The 14,800-nt window shown below is 44.6% G+C and overlaps 2 protein-coding genes across 2 annotated transcripts; one reads left to right on the plus strand and one right to left on the minus strand.

The window, feature by feature from the left end:
* The first annotated feature begins 11,592 nt into the window (after positions 1–11,592).
* On the plus strand, positions 11,593–13,053 carry LOC109413228 (sperm-associated antigen 1). The gene is made up of 3 exons (XM_019686955.3): positions 11,593–12,395; positions 12,458–12,585; positions 12,640–13,053. The coding sequence occupies exons 1-3, from the start codon at positions 11,648–11,650 to the stop codon at positions 12,973–12,975; spliced, it is 1,212 nt and encodes a 403-aa protein (XP_019542500.3). The 5' UTR covers positions 11,593–11,647; the 3' UTR covers positions 12,976–13,053.
* LOC115267166 (zinc finger protein-like 1 homolog) lies at positions 12,981–14,497 on the minus strand. The gene is made up of 5 exons (XM_029874008.2): positions 14,258–14,497; positions 14,068–14,179; positions 13,807–14,000; positions 13,568–13,751; positions 12,981–13,400 (listed from the first exon to the last, which is right to left on the minus strand). The coding sequence occupies exons 1-5, from the start codon at positions 14,357–14,359 to the stop codon at positions 13,117–13,119; spliced, it is 876 nt and encodes a 291-aa protein (XP_029729868.2). The 5' UTR covers positions 14,360–14,497; the 3' UTR covers positions 12,981–13,116.
* Between the last annotated feature and the right edge of the window lie 303 nt (positions 14,498–14,800).

Below are 14,800 nucleotides of genomic sequence, written 5' to 3' on the forward strand. Positions count from 1 at the left end.
GCTTGTTTTGTGCCTCTTTTGTCTGACAATTCTCTTCACTGTCCCTAACATAACTCCTCCAGCTCTTACTACTCGATAAGATCGTAGTATGTTGTAATACTGGAGATTAAAGTTTAATTCAGGTGTTTCAGAGAGCGCAAAACAATCAACATTAAGTTTAAGGCCGGACGGGACGGTGGTTGAATCGTCCGCCATTGCTCTGTTCCTAGTAAGGTGCCGGCCAGAGTGGACGCGTCACGCGGCGCGGTGCAATGCGGCATTTGACAGGTCGCGCGTCGACGCGCGGCAGAACTCCGTTCATTGGAATACAGGGAAAACAATCATAAAATGCCAGAGTGCGCGCGGAACGATGCGAAGCGGAAAGCGTTTAGCCGCGCGACGCACGACAAAACAGTGCATGCACTGTTTTTGATGCGGAAGTCACACGGTTCGCGCGGAGAGTTTTGTATTTTTGTGTGGGTTTCGTCCGTTTTTACCAAATCATGGCGGTTATTTTACGAAATTGTTTTTCAAATGCATTTAAATGTGAATGTAAAAAATATTAACATGAATAATACCACATGTTTATTATCCGGTGGCGTCTCGTAGCCTCACTTATCACCTATTCTGTGAATCAAAATCAGTAATTCCTTTGAATTTATGACTAAAGACTTAACGGAAATAATCGAAATCTCTGTCATTCTACACCCATTACAAGCAGAGCTTTCACATTAACCCTACCATGTTTCATGCACAAAAAGGCGTTTGCACCCTCTCGTTTATTTTATTATCTCAAAGTATTCTACTAGGGCTGTAAGCTTAAAAAATAGTTTCAAAATAAAAATATACTATTTTGAGTTAACAAACTTGTTCCATTGCCTTGCTGTATAAAAATAAACGAAGGGCGCCATTTTTTAACGTATACAACCCTGTGGTAGCTCTTGTTGTATACGTTAAATCTTGTTGTTCATAAAATTTCAAAATTTGTACCTAAAGGACGGGTAGATTTGAGGTTAGGGAATCATCATTGTCCCAAATGTACACCTCTTTTGAATCATCAGAAGTAAATAGCATTTGAAGGTAAATTTAGATAAATGGTTCATTTTTAATTTTAGGTTGAGCACAATAATCACATATTTCTTGGAAATTTTTCATCAAAAACCTCTAGAAAACTGTTGAAATGTTATGACTCTTAAACCGAAAGAGAGGAGACAGCTCACTTTGATTGTGTGCTACTGGTTGTCAAGGCGAACCTGTCACAATCTGTCTCTGCAACCCGAGTTGGAAATTATACATTGATGGTGTGAAGTGATCCAATATCCAAAAAAATCTTATCAAAACTTCTCACCTTTTGTTGTATTTTGAATGATGGCATAATTATGGTCAGTTTAATAAAATCTATATAAATAAAAATGGAATGGTGTTTGTATGTCACGAATAGGCTCGGAAACGAGCCAACGAATCTGCACCATTCTTTCAGTGTTTTATTCGTGCAGGGCTCCGACGTGTTCGTGCAAAAAAAGAATTAGAAAAATCGACCGGGAAAGCACCGAAAACGAGAAAGTTTGAAATTTTATTGTGCGGGGCATTTTTCTACTGAGCTGCATGTCAAAAAACGCAGTAGGCAGGCAGTACGACGTTTGCCGGGACAGCTAGTAGTTAATAAATAAAATTGTTATGGTCAGTATTCATGTGCAAAGGTGACGGAAATTATGAAAACTTTTCAGTTTGCTTTACGAACAGACGCGTTGCACCGCGTTCACTGTGGCCATCAAGCCGCGTTGGAAGCCGCGTCAAAAACGCGCCGCACCGCGTCGCGTCGCGTGACGCTTCCACTCTGGCCGCAGCCTAAGATGCAAATCTCAACTTCTACTTCATATTATTGACTAGAAATTTGATCGTTCATTTGCTCACTTGTGGTGCACAATCGACTAAAGTTTCAGTTACGTCAGTGCAGTGGAAATTGATATTTGCTTCTTCAAAATCGCGAGGCAAATTGTTAGAAAGAGAGGGAAGATAGGAAAAATTACACGTCGTCCCGTGCGGCCTTAAGCTGCGGTACAACATTCCGCTCAATGAAAAGCAGGGAAACCAATGTCGGCGTCGGTGGTGTAGTGGTAAGCGTGGTTGCCTCTCACCCCAGTCGGTCGGGGTTCAATTCCCGTCGACGCCGATGGGATTTTCTGAGACATAAAATCCGTGATCACGCCTTCCCTTATATAGGAAGTAAAGCCGTAGGTCCCGGCCCATGTGTTGATGGGTTCGATATGTAGGGTCCTCAGGTGTGGTGGCTGTCTCCCTGGGGCGTCGGAATTTAAGGCTTAGCTCCTAGACCCAGCCGACGTAAAACACAACTGGCGCCGAACGGTGCTAGTTGGCCAGAAAAAAGAAGAAGAAGGGAAACCAATCGCATTGAACGACTTCTGCTAATAAAAATCCACAAAATCTACAAAACCTATTTGATGTTGAAATATTGTTTGGACCAGTCTAATGTATATTACGAGTGTATAATATGAAAATAATAAATTCCATAGTCCATTTTACGAGCCGATTTAATGAATGAAACTTTAACAGGAGGTAGCGTCCTAGCCCGTGAAAATCAATATCAACATCAACATTGCTGTCACTTCGTAAAATGGCTCTTTGCTATTCTGCTGTTAATAAAGGTACCATTAGACTGTTTGCTATTGTTAGAATAATATAATTATAGCAGGCGTTCAGACCGAACGCCAATCGTAGTAGCCTAGATTTAAATTTAAATAAAATTTTCACTTCTGTTTCTACCACTGCACAGAGTAGTTCGTTTTACTGCCTACCTACTCCAATAGGTTATTGGCCCAAGTATTTTTTCAAAAGAAGATTCCAGAAGCAGTTTAGAAAATGTCTCTCGGAGCTGGTGACCACCGGGCGGAACGGGTTCCGCAAGCCCCGCAACAGATCCAGAACCTTTCAAGCCTTCCCCCCATCGAGCGGCTGAGCGGCCGCGAAAATTGGCCCACGTGGAAGTTTGCGGTGGAAACGTATCTGGAGCTGGAGGAGCTGTGGGAAGCAGTCAAGCCGATTCCCGACGCGGATGGGACGCTACCGGCGGTCGACGAGAGGAAATGCAGAAGAGCACGTGCGAAGATCATTCTCCTGTTGGATCCCATCAACTACGTGCACGTAAAGGACGCGAAAACGGCTCGTGAGGTTTGGGCGAAGCTTGTGGCAGCGTTCGAAGACACCGGCCTAACGCGCCGGGTGGCGTTACTCAGGAAGCTCATCACGACGACGCTTTCGGCGTGCGGCAACGTGGACACGTACGTAACGGAAATCATTTCCACCGCTCATAACCTTCGAGGCGTTGGTTTCGAAATTTCCGAAGAGTGGATTGGTTCCCTTCTACTGGCTGGCCTTCCGGAGGCAGTCTTCCCAAAAACACGAGCCGCGTTGAGCCTGAGCTCAATTTTGCAAGTGCGCGTTCATCCCGAGCGCGCATTCTCTCTCATGTTCGTGTTTGTCGAGAGCATCGAGCAGGCAAGGAAAAAATGAACACGGCGCGCTCGAGCTCAGGCTCGAGCTCAAGCGCAAAACTCAGGCTCAAGCCTAGTGTTTAAGCTGTGTGTGCGAGCCTACTAGCCAGCTTGTGTTTGTCGTTCTTCGGCAGGCGGTGCGCGGTGACAAAGCTAGGTGGGTTGCCGTTGCCTGCGTGACACCGGTGTGCGGTTTCTCAAGTGATCGAGAACAATGTTTACTATTTTTTAGTGACTAAATTTGATATGCCGCAGTTGATTCCTGGATTTGTTGCTGTTGTTCTTTAGCCGCATGGTTTTCACGCTGCCGCCGATTACCATGCCGACACATTACCATGCTTACAATATCATCACCATGATCTTATCTAAATACACCAGTACATGGACACAATATTCCTTTACAGATCCCCGATTTAAAAATATAGTATGTATACTAGGGTGTCCCAAAATAGAAAAAGTGTCAAAAAGTTAACTTGCTCACCCTTAGAATGATAGATTAGGGTCCTAACAACTATAGTTCCATACATGAAAACTCAATCAAAAAATATTTAGAGGTTGCACGCATTGATTTTATGAAAAATGGACGATTTTTGGTATTTTTACCAAAAAAATGCTAATATGAGTTGAAAAATAAAAAAATAAAAGTCATCAATGAAAGTAAATCATAGTTCTGGGTCCCGCAAACATAGTTTGGAGGGAGTTTAGGTCATCAAAACTGATTTTATATATTTGGCAAAGGTTAAAATATCAAAAAACCGCGATTTTTTTCACCAAATTTTTCAAAAATACTCAATTTATAAGGATTTTGAAATTTTTCCTGCGATTCACAGTTTCCCTATTTTATAGAAAATTTTGTGAAGATTATTTCGGCTGAAGACAGTTTTGAGCTATCTCCTTCATGAGTTGAGATATCGGTATAATAATGATAACACAATCAATGAAAAAAATCTTATGTTATTTGTTTTTGTTCTATTATTATGCCGATATCTCAACTCATGAAGGAGATAGCTCAAAACTGTCTTCAGCCGAAATAATCTACACAAAATTTGCTATAAAATAAGGGAATAGTGAATCGCAGGAAAAATTTCAAAATCCTTATAAATTGAGCATTTTTGAAAAATTTGGTGAAAAAAATCGCGATTTTTTGATATTTTAACCTTTGCCAAATCAGCTTTGATGACCTAAACTCCCTCCAAACTTTGTATGCAGGACCCAGAACTATGATTTACTTTGATTGATGACTTTTATTTATTTTATTTTTCAACTCATATTAGCATTTTTTTGGTAAAACTACCAAAAATCGTCCATTTTTCATAAAATCGATGCGTGCAACCTCTAAATATTTTTTGATTGAGTTTTCATGTATGGAACTATTATTGTTAGGACCCTAATCTATCATTCTAATGGTGAGCAAGTTAACTTTTTGACACTTTTGCTATTTTGGGACACCCTAATGTATACCCATTTTGTTATTGATAACTAAGTTGCTCGTCGACTATTCGTTAGGATCGTTAGGATCCGTATGGTTCAATTTGAGATTATTCTGATTATTGTTGGTAATAGCCGGAACTCTTTTTTTAACGTATCTGCTGGAACAATGCCTGCTTCTCAGCCAGTTCAATGAGGCTGAATTCCCACGCCTTCATAGCTGTGGCTAAATGTCCCCCTAATTAATTAACTTATCCTTCCGTAACTCGCGCGGCTTGCCACCACTGTTAGGTGAGTGCAAAAAGCGAGGTTTTTCAATGTGTTGTACAAAATACAACACCGCGATCGCATGAGGGTTAAGCTCTTAAATCATATCTATATGAATATCACACCCATCCAAGATTTGTGCAAGTATTCATGCTATGCTATGCTATGCTATGCTATGCTATCTATATGAATATCACATCCCAAGTGTTTGCGTATGCAACAGAAAAATAGATAAGATCTTCGATCGCAGTGTCATACAGTGGTGACCAGATTTTGTAAATCCCCGATTTTGTCTACTCCCGGTTTTGCTGGCTTTTTTATCCGATTTTACCGTGAAGACATAAAAATTTGCACTCATGTTTTGCATGTTGGTGATTTCAGAGACCCCTCCTCCCCCCGTCGACTTTTGATCACACAAACACTTGAAAATTTATTGAATTAAGCGTACTTTGGCTAGTCCCCTGTCCCTCCCCTCTTATCTAGAAGTTCACGTGCTTTATGAACGCCCCTCCCCCACGGTTATTTTGGAACGCTAAGAAGGACCGAAATGCTCCGTAAGTGTAGAATTAGCCTAAGTTAAAATACACGTAAATAATAATTCAAAAAAAAAACGAAGTGTTCCCGAGTTGATGCGACAAATTGTAATTTTCCTAAAACAACTCTAGTACGTACTATCGACAGCGACCTTCAGCACTACAAATGTTGCTTATAAAAATTCGGTAGCTTTTTTTTACCCAACTGAAGAACTTACAATATTTTAACCCAGCCACCCTTTGGAGGCCTAAAATACGTCATGGCGACCAGCAATGTGTTTATTAAATATAAAAAAAAACAACCCATACTTAATCGAAGTGGATCACCGGTGAATCACGCCATCAACAACTGTGACGACAGCGACTGCAAATGTGGCATTGAACCGTTAGAACATTTCTCAGCTTCTTGACCGCAGTGCAAAACCGAAACGAGTGCGAAGCTGCAAACACCGATGTTTTCAGCGCGGCTGCGAGCGCCGCTGCGAGCGCGGTGCAAAACATGAGCATTGAGCTTGAGCTCGAGTGCATGTTCATCCCGACGTGTGCATGCATGAACTCGAAGCTAATCTTCATTGGAGAGTGTGAGCACGGCTACACATCCGCGCGGGGCTGCACCTTGAAGACTGTCCGGAAGTGTACAAGCCAATGATAATGGCGCTGGAAAACTCCGGCACCCCCATCACCGGCGACAGTATCAAGACGAAGCTGCTCCAGGAAGTGCAATTCTCATCGGACAAGACGGCGTTCGTTGGAAGGAAACCATTTCCAGCGAAACCGAAGCAAGGCGTACCCGAAACCCGGTCAGCTGCGCAGTCAAAAGGTCCGAAGTGCAAACGTTGCCACAAGTACGGGCACATTGCGAGGGAATGCCAGGTAAGAAGCGAGACGAGGAAAGGATCGGCATTTTGCACGGTGCTGAACACAACTGGTTGCCATAGCAACGACGGTTGGGTTTTCGATTCGGGCGCATCGGACCACTTCACCATGAATCGCAGTATGTTGGTCGACCCAAGGCCCGCGAGCGGCGTTGTCATGGCAGCGGATAAAGGTGTGATGGAGATTGCTGCGAACGGCACCGTCAAGCTTTTTCCGAAATGTTGCCCGGAAAATCCACCGATAGACGTGCACAACGTCAAGTTCATCCCAACGATGTCCAACAATTTGCTGTCGGTGAGCCAAATCGTGCGACGAGGTCACGTGGTGCAATTTTGCAATCGGGCGTGAAGGTAATCGACCCCGCTGGTGACGTCATCGCAACCGGTACCCACGATGTGACGAATGGCCTATTTCGTTTCGAAGAGTCCGAGGAGCAAACCGCTCTGTCGCTCGCAGCTACGCCAGTCAACTTGGACGTCTGGCATCGGAGAATGGGACACCTCAACGTCCGAAGTCTGAAGCTTCTGAAGAACGGTCTTGCATCCGGGATCGAATTCAAGGAGTCAGCGATGGAAAATTGCACGGTGTGCGCCATGGGTAAGCAAACTCGGCTCCCATTTTCAAGCGGCGGTCATCGTGCCACCGGCGTATTGGAGCTTGTCCACACGGACATTTGCGGACCAATGGAAGAAACCTCGTTAGGTGGAAGCCGGTACTACGTGTCGTTTGTAGACGATTGGACGCGGCGCATATTCGTCTAATTCCTGGAGACGAAATCCGAAGCTGAGGTGCTACACGCATTCGACCAGTTTCGCGCCCTAGCGGAAAAGCAAACCGGAGCCTAGGGGCAAGACACTGTGCAAACGAGAGCAACTCTGAGAAATTCTGAGTTACTCTTTTTGCCGATAATCGACGAAATTTGTTGAAAGACATCCCCAAAACAGCAATTTTCATTCAGCACACGCAACACTTTGCAGTTTAACATTGGTGCCAGATCACACATTGGCATAAATCGGAGAAATTCTGAGGAACTGTGAGGAATTCTGAACAACATTTCGAGCACAGATTTTCTCTCGTTAGATCTGTCCTGCCCCTAGACCGGAGCCAAGCTGAAGGTCATTAGGAGCGATAACGGTAAGGAATATTGTAACAAATCGTTTCAGAAGCGCCTTGCCGAGGCCGGAATCATCCATCAAAAACTTGGGGCAAGACACTGAGCTGGAGAGTACATTTTCCTTCACAGAGTTGCTCAGAATTTCTCCGGTTTGCTCCCGTTTTGACTTATGTGTTGCCTGATTTATCGCAAAATCAAAACAATATTGCCCGATGTCTCGCTTTTCTTGCAGTTTTAGGGGTGCTTTTCAACAAATTTCGTCGATCATTGGTAAAATGAGTTACTCAGAATTTCTCAGAGTTACTCTCGTTTGCACAGTGTCTTGCCCCTAGATCAAAAATCAACCGAGTACACACCGGAGCAAAATGGGTTGGCCGAGCGTGTCAATCGAACCGTCGTCGAGCGTGCAAGGTGCATGCTATTTGAGGCGAAACTACCGAAGTCTTTCTGGGCGGAAGCGGTGGCGTGATCAATCGGTCCCCCACCAAAAGTCACGAATTGACACCAGAGGAAGCCTGGAGCGGAAGGAAGCCCGATCTTTCCCATGTGAGAGTTTTCGGTACGAAGACGATGGCATTCCCAAGCAAAAGCGGAAGAAGTGGGACGCGAAATCGAAGGAGTGCATCCTGGTCGGTTTCGACGAGCTGACTAAAGCCTACCGCCTTTACGACCCAGTGAAGAAGGACGTCTTCAAGAGCCGTGACGTAGTGTTCATGGACGAACTGTCTCAATCCGGGACGCGGGCGCAACCAGTCGCCATGGAGAGCAAGCCAACTCGAGTGCGGACGTTTGTTAATCTGGACTTCGACGTCAGTCCGATAGAAGCGAATCCACCAGCTGAACCACCGCGGCCTACAGTTGAAGATATTCCCGATGACGAGGCATCTGGATCCGATGAAGATTTCTATTCGCAAGCAGAATCAAGCGCAGGCGAATATTCAGATGGTGCTGAGGGTGACGTGACAATTACGGCGCTCCCACCGCGACAATCTTCATATCCACCGGAGTCACAGGTGTTGAGGCGCAGCGGTCGGGAGCGCGCAATTCCAGGCAAGTACAAAGATTATGTATTTCCGAACAAAGGCTATCCGTTTCCCCCTCCTACAGGACAGTCTGACCAAGCCGGTCGGAGCGGTCTGCAACAAGGACTGAAGGCCAGCAAACATCCGGCGAGGAAGTCGGGTGATCCCCAAACGCGAACGGAGGCGCTGCGAAGCGGCGACGCGTCTCGATGGCAATCCGCCATGGACGAGGAGTTTCGAGCGCTGATCGACAACGACACGTGGGAGTTGGAGCAGCTTCCGGCTGACAAGAAGGCTGTCGGCTGCAAATGGCTCTTCAAGACCAAGCAGGACGAGAATGGCAACGTAGAACGTCACAAAGCGAGAATCGTCGCTCAAGGCTTTTCGCAGCGCTACGGGACGGACTACGATGAGGTCTTCGCACCGGTGGCAAAGCAGACGACGTTTCGGACACTGCTGACCGTTGCCAGCCGGAAAGGGTCCATCGTAAGGCACGTCGATGTCAAAACGGCGTATTTGAACGGTGTGCTTGAAGAAACCGTTTACATGCGCCAACCCGAAGGATACCACGTCGGGGACGAGAGGACGGTTTGCCGATTGAGGAGGAGTTTGTACGGCCTGAAACAGTCAGCGCGCGTATGGAACCGTAAAGTGGATGCTGTCTTCAAGTCCATGGGATTCCAGCCGACCGAATCGGATCCGTGTTTGTACGTGCGACGTACGAATGGTTCGGTAGCGTACATTCTGCTATACGTTGATGACATGATCATCGTAACGCAGACGGCGAAAGAATTCCAGTCCATTTTGAATAAGCTGCAACAACAGTTTTCCGTAGCGGACCTCGGAGACATCAGTCATTTTCTTGGCGTGCAAGTCGAGAGAAGCGCATCCGGGTTCAAGCTCAACCAGGAATCGTATATCCGCACGATAGTTGAACGGTTTGGCATGGAGCAGGCGAAACCCTCGAAGGTGCCGCTCGATCCGAGCTACCTACAGAAGAAGGAGGAGATGGATCAGCTGCCGAATAACCACGACTACATGAGCTTGATTGGTGGTCTCCTGTATGTAGCTGTACACACGCGGCCCGACATTTCCGTGAGCGTGTCCATTCTGGCGCAAAAATCCAGCTGCCCAAATGCGTAAGACTGGGCCGAGGCCAAGAGGATTCTGCGCTACTTGAATGCCACCAGCAACCATAAGCTGCAGCTTGGAGCCTCCAGTGAAGGTTTGCGAATGTTCGTCGACGCAGACTGGGCCGGTAATGCTCACGATAGGAAATCGAATTCCGGTATGATTCTTCGGTTCGGCGGAGGACTAATCTCGTGGTGCTCAAGGAAGCAAACGTGCGTTGCGTTGAGTTCGACCGAAGCTGAGTTCGTGGCACTCGCTGAAGGGTGTCAGGAGTTAGTCTGGACCAAACGGCTGCTGGAGGAGATAGGTGAAGCAACGAAGGAATCGGTCCCCGTGTTCGAGGACAACCAAAGTTGCATCAAACTGGTCGAAAGTGATCGCATCGAACGACGTAGCAAGCACATCGACACGAAGTTCTTCTTTGTACGGGACCTGCAAGAAAAAGGTGAAATTAGACTGCAGTACTGTCCGACGGAATCAATGTTGGCCGATTTGATGACGAAGCCACTGCAACGGGTTCGTCTGGAGAGATTACGATTGGCAATAGGAATCCGTCAGGATCTGCCCGAGGAGGAGTGTTAGAATAATATAATTATAGCAGGCGTTCAGACCGAACGCCAATCGTAGTAGCCTAGATTTAAATTTAAATAAAATTTTCACTTGTTTCTACCACTGCACAGAGTAGTTCGTTTTACTGCCTACCTACTCCAATAGCTATGATGACAAATATTTGGCCAAACAAGCCCAACAAATGACCAACACAACGCGAATCATGGCAACCTAGGGGGCTGTCCATAAACCACGTGGTCATTTTTTTGGGACTTTTCAACCCCCCCGCGTGGTCATTAGTCCATACAAAATTTTTTATTTGTCCTTACAAAATGGTCATTGGCCGAACCCCCCCCCCCCTTATGACCACGTGGTTTATGGACAGCCCCTAGGATAAATGTTTCTAATGGACTCCTAAGCACTGCGACTGCCCCCACTCGCATATCAGTCCCATTTAACTTTTCATCGCTTTTAAGTTTTGACCTAACAGTCCCATAATGGACTTGTGTACCCTGTAACACAAAATTGGACAATTTTGTAACATACGTAATATTTTTCAGTTATGTATTGAGGTACAAAGCAATCTGAGAAAGTTTCAAGATGATCAAAATATTTTTCAAATTCGAGTGATTTTCCAAAGTTTTGCATGGAAACGAGTTTTCAAACTTCAAGTGGCGTTTCCTCAATTCTAAAGGGCTGTTTGCAGTTCAGAAGGAATTTCTCGGTCTATCTTGTTGCATGGGAAATTCCTTGCCTGAATCGCCCAAGAAACCGTTGTTCTTCCATCGCAGTACGCAGTTGAAAAGAAATGACAATTCAAATGGCCGTCACCGTAGAAAGTTTCTGCCAGGAATCGCTCAAGAAGTTTCTTGAGCGATTCCTTTTGAACTTGAAACTACGCTTAACTACGGTAGCAATGTAAATTTTATCTTAATGAATAGCTAGGAACTAAATTAATATGATCATCCTCTCAGAATTAGCTATGTTGGTTGAAAGACAACTGAGAATTTATGATGGACATAAAGTGAGTGGCACCGTGTTATAGGAAACCTGAGTGTATTCTTGTCACGTGCACAGGTGCACCATTTTCTGCCTTTCACAATCAAACAACGCATGTCCGCCCAGTAGGAAGTTGGTTTCGGTTGCCGTAGTAACAGTGACACACGATGTAAACGTTCGATCAGGTTTGATCGAAACATCAAAACACTGATTAAAATAAAGTTAAAATCTATAAAAATGTCCAACAAAACGAAAAGATTGCTGGAAAAGTACAACATTCTGGTGGAGCATCTCGATTATGGTTACATTGGAAAGTGCTCTGACGGAAGCGAGTTGGAAAAGATCGTTAAAATTCTTCGCTCCGGGCAGGAGGGTCACTATCCAGATTTAACGGTATTCGCCATGCGTCAGCTGAAATCCGTGAAGCCTGATTCGAAATTGTTCCGCCAAGAAACCCCACTGGTCACACGGTATAGTACAACAAGCGAGCATTGGGATCGAATCAATCAGGACCTGACTAAGTGGGAAAATGACATGCAGAACCTACAAAATGATATGCTGAGCGTGAAGGAGCCTTCGCCTAGAGATTTGCCACCCATAAGAACGGCGTCGTTTAAAGATGGACAAAGTTCGGAAATTGCGATCAAGAAACAGGATATGCGAATCAAATCATGCGATTACGAAAATTGGGATCGATACGATCCTGACGCTGAAATTCTGAAGATGGATCTGGAAGAAGAACGCCACAAAGACCTTGTGCTAAAAGAAAATGAGCGGAACTTAAGCGACAAAATAATCCAAGAAATCCACCCAAATGATGTAACTGTACTAACCGAAGCCGAGAAGAAAATACTGGCACTAAAACATAAGGAAAAGGGTAACGATTACTTTCGAAGCAAAGAATACCAGCAAGCCCTCGTGGAATACAATAACAGCATTGCAATTTTCCCGTCAGCAGCTTGCTTCAACAACCGTGCTATTACAAGTTGGTATACTGTGAGCTCGACATTCAATCCAGTATACCAAAATGGTTCTATTTATTTTCAGAAATCAAGCTCATGCTGTACAAAGAAGCCATATCCGATTGCGAAGAATGTTTGAAGAAAGAACCAACCAATGTGAAGGCTTTATGTCGCAAGGCAGAAGCTCTTAAACTTGACGATAAACGCCGCGAGGTTCGTATCCTAAATTGGATTTCAATTTCTTCTACTATCTGTAACGTTTTGTAGGCTTATCAGACGTACTGTCAAATTTTACGGCTCGATTCAGAACACAAACTAGCAAAAGGCGCAATCGAGGACCTTCGTCGTCAACTTCCGGATCTACCTCCGGCGAATTCCTTTCAAGTGCAAATCGAGGAGGTTGTCAACGATGACGATGATTTTGCGGCTCTCGTTAAACCTAAAAAGATCGTTAAAGACAAACTTCCCGAAGCTGTGCAAAGTTTGAAAACAGAAACTGCCAAAATGGTACAGAAGGCTAAAACTGCAAATCTTCAGGAAAGTAAAGTCGAAATCTTACCGCAACGACCTACAAAGAAAGTTCTCATTGAAGAAATAAACTGAAATCATAGATGTAGTCCTAGAAATATATTAGACAATACAAAATAACGATTATAGAAATAAATTGATATAGTAAAAGACTGATCTGTGTTGCTTTCATTGTGGAATGGCGTTGCTTTACCATTTTCCGCTTTCTCCAATCGCTCATTCTTCGTGCGGTAGATTACGGTTGTAAATCAGACCCACTTCGCCATCGCCACCGCGACGTCCTAACGTGTTTAAAACGTAAATAATGCAAACGAATCCAATGCAACTGGCCAGCACGACGAACCACGTTCGTCTCCACAGTGGCTTCGAAGAGGGCGCGTAAAGTCTTCTGGACCAGCGCGAAAAAATCTCCTGGGGTGTTCTTCTTTTGTATTTGTTATCATCTCGGTCGGATGCCCCTATTGGGGACTCTCGAGCCAATAATGGTCGTCGACTGCTCGCTGTAAAGGGAATAAGATTTATTTGCAAGAGAGGTGATGGATGCAGATGGAAACTAGGTGACAACAGGAGTTTTATTATTCGGAAATCATCCAGAAAAAGTGAAGGTGATTTGAAGACGGACAAAAATGGGTTTAAAACATTTTATGAAATAAATAAATGTCTTTACCATGAAAATCCAAGGCTGGCGATGCGTTGTTAACGTACGAATCCATGTTGACAATCGAATGGGGACTTTCGGGTCGTTCGTTCGTTCTTGTTTGGGACATACTGGATGCGAAGGTACTTCCATTGTGAACACCGGTTGAAGTGGTCGCAGTGGCATAGTAAGCTGCGGACTTGTCCTCCGATAGCTGAAATTTGTATCGTTTCTCATCTGGCTATACCAATCTTGATTGAAAGCCTTACCAACGGAAGTTCGAGGACGTTCCTCGCCCAGTTCACCTGTCCTAATCTGGTTCGCAGAACATCGGCCACTGGTGAGACTAGATTGACTGGTGGAAAAATAGGATCACTACACGTGGGACAGGTGTGGCCTCCTGGCGCCGTATTCGCCGGTAAAGATTGTTGCTTCGCATTCAAACATTTCCAATGAAATACATCTGAAATTAGAAAAGCATGCACACTGAATGAGGTAATGTCCTCCCTATCCCTATGTTCGTCACTTACGGTAGCAGATGAGCCGCACACAATCTTCATCATCGAGAGGTTTCCTGCACAGCGTACAGGACGAATCGAAGTCACTATCCTTCAGCCACTGGATATAAGATTGAACCGTACACTGGAAAGAAACCGGAATTAATATGCGATTTTTTCTTTATTCACCATGACATCAGTGCTGCGGCCGCTCGATATTTACCTTGGTGTGATTTACAACCATGCAATTTTCGCAGACATTCACTCGATGTTCGAAGCAAAACTGCGTGGTTACTTGCCGTTTAGGACACTTGCACAGACCCATTTTGAAGCGATAAACTAAATCACGATATCCTCAAGTCGCGGGTCTTCGTTATCAATGTGAAATTACCAAAAAATAATCGATTTATTCAAAAACAATCGCCACGTCCGACGACCATCGAATGAAAATAATGAATTTTGACGTCTGTCAGGATTATTTATTTTCATCTTTCCCTGTGACTGACACGATACTATCGACATTAGGGTGGTTCCGTGTGAGGAACTCGGTGTTTGAAATGAATAAATAGGTCGAATCTGCAGAGGATTCACAGCAATTTGTTTATGTTTGAGCCGAGGTTTGAGCACAAATGAGTTTGCGGTTTGAATCGACATACATAGTTATTTATGTAACCAGTTGCAAGGATAACCTATTGGTTGTATCGTATATAAGGTCAAGGACGAGGTCAAGGAAGTTGTAGTTTGAGAATTAAAACAATAGACTTTT

This window comes from Aedes albopictus, chromosome 1, assembly GCF_035046485.1.
Source record: "Aedes albopictus strain Foshan chromosome 1, AalbF5, whole genome shotgun sequence".
In the NCBI taxonomy this organism is placed as follows: Eukaryota; Metazoa; Arthropoda; class Insecta; order Diptera; family Culicidae; genus Aedes; species Aedes albopictus.

Bases quoted from the DNA above. Each gene is read 5' to 3' on its own strand.
- LOC109413228 (XM_019686955.3), top strand. From the start codon at position 11,648: ATGTCCAACAAAACGAAAAGATTGCTGGAAAAGTACAACATTCTGGTG. The intron at 12,396-12,457 runs GTTGGTATACTG...ATTTATTTTCAG, and splicing joins CAACAACCGTGCTATTACAA to AAATCAAGCTCATGCTGTAC. The intron at 12,586-12,639 runs GTTCGTATCCTA...AACGTTTTGTAG, and splicing joins TTGACGATAAACGCCGCGAG to GCTTATCAGACGTACTGTCA.
- LOC115267166 (XM_029874008.2), bottom strand. From the start codon at position 14,359: ATGGGTCTGTGCAAGTGTCCTAAACGGCAAGTAACCACGCAGTTTTGC. The intron at 13,752-13,806 runs GTAAGGCTTTCA...TACAAATTTCAG, and splicing joins ACGTCCTCGAACTTCCGTTG to CTATCGGAGGACAAGTCCGC. The intron at 13,401-13,567 runs GTAAAGACATTT...TTCCCTTTACAG, and splicing joins GCCAGCCTTGGATTTTCATG to CGAGCAGTCGACGACCATTA.